This window comes from Aplysia californica, unplaced genomic scaffold, assembly GCF_000002075.1.
Source record: "Aplysia californica isolate F4 #8 unplaced genomic scaffold, AplCal3.0 scaffold00523, whole genome shotgun sequence".
Classification (NCBI taxonomy): domain Eukaryota; kingdom Metazoa; phylum Mollusca; class Gastropoda; order Aplysiida; family Aplysiidae; genus Aplysia; species Aplysia californica.
The window spans coordinates 239,796-241,392 of record NW_004797793.1 but is presented as its reverse complement, the minus strand read 5'-3'; the positions used below and the strand labels follow the sequence as shown (position 1 = coordinate 241,392).

The window sequence follows — 1,597 nt, the reverse complement described above, 5'->3', positions numbered from 1 at the left end:
GGTGGTAAGTGTTTGTTTGCTCAAGTGATTATCTTCTGCAGGTGGTTTCTAGAGTAGGTTTGAGTGTCTTATATTTCAGGGATTCTAAAAGATGATTGGTAAAAACATACTTACTTATTTACTTACTGACTTACTTACTCTTTCCCTATACCGTCAGGTACATAAGGCGGAAAGCGGTCTCCGCCACGCTTGTCTGTCCCTAGCCACGTCCTCCAATTTCGGCAAATCCAGGCCCCGGGTGATTGCCCCATCCCTTAGTGTGCCTGGTCTATAGCTTCCAGTTGGTCTGCCTCGTTTTCTTTTTCCAGTTGGCTTCCAATACCATGTCTGAGAAGGCAATCTTGCTTTTGGCATTCTTAGAACATGTCAAAAACATACTTCCTGTGACTTAACCCTGTCCGTACGTCATGTTTTACTATCGTATCCATACAACGTGGGGAACTCTGTGCCACCACTTTCCAAAGAGGAAATTTACTCGTTAATCCATTCCGTATGCTCTGCATAGCAGTCTGCCAACATGATTTTTTGAGAAATACTGAAAGTTTCAAAAAGATCTTCGTACTAGAAGTATTCTAAAATTTTTAATGTGAAGAATACAACCCCGGGGGTACAAAATGACACCAGGGCGACTGGATAGGGTTAATTTACTATTTCGGTACCATCCCCTGACGAGGTACATCAATATCTTACTCAACATCTTTCGGCGATGCGCTGCCAACTAGAGGCACGAAAAGAGGTAAGTATTCTACACCATTAACCCTTTCTTCTCTTTCTTTTCCAGAAACTCCTTCAGTGGATGTCCTTGTGGAAAAATCTGGAGGATGCGGCAAGTACCAGATTTTCATCGTGTTCTCCACATTGACCGGCAAATTCTTCATTGTCTGGGGTACGTCACTATAATTTACTCTCGGACGTGTGTACATTTTTGGGCGATCGAAAGCGTATACGGGGTGCCCACTACGCCTGACTCGATCGCCTAAAAAAACACACGTGTTTGTTTTCAGTTTCAGGCGATCGAGTCGGGCGATTGGCCCGATCCAGCCGTAGTGGGCATCCCGTATTAATATCATAGGTCTCAGCAGAAGGGCAGGATACTATGTCCCAGTCAAGTCGATTTATAGGTTGCGTTCCTTTTCATCAAAGTGTATCGAGGGAAATTGAATAGGGGCAAAAGGAAATGCCAGAGCAAAAAGACAAATAACAAGCTAACAGACAAACAAACAAACAGCAATAACTAGAAATTTAGTTTCCAAATACAGTTTGCAATAAAAATTTACTGTGAGTTTATAAACTTAAATTTGGAAATTCTCAAAACTGTCTAAAATCAGATATATCTCGCATTTCTGTTGAGCTTTTTGCGTGACATTTGAGAATATCTTCGCTGCCCCTTGTGACACAGTTCTTGAGAGAGAATTCTTACTTATCTTAATGCTTATCTGCCTCTTTTTGCAGAAAAGTATGTCACTCTGCTTCGGATTTATGTAAAAGAAAATGCAGCGATAGTGTGTGTAAGAGCGTGTGCACTAGCACCAACGCTCCCCCTTTTCTCTCTCTCTCTCTCTCTCTCTCTCTCTCTCTCTCTCTCTCTCTCTCTCTC

At 42.3% G+C, this 1,597-nt stretch overlaps 1 protein-coding gene across 1 annotated transcript in view; it reads left to right on the top strand.

The window, feature by feature from the left end:
- Positions 1–1,597, top strand: part of LOC118478381 (solute carrier family 22 member 7-like) — a 50,434-nt gene that overhangs the window by 41,708 nt on the left and 7,129 nt on the right. The window contains exon 2 of the mRNA XM_035971861.1: positions 782–886. Within this exon, the coding sequence (XP_035827754.1) occupies positions 782–886 (105 nt within the window). The remainder of the gene's footprint in view (positions 1–781; positions 887–1,597) is intronic.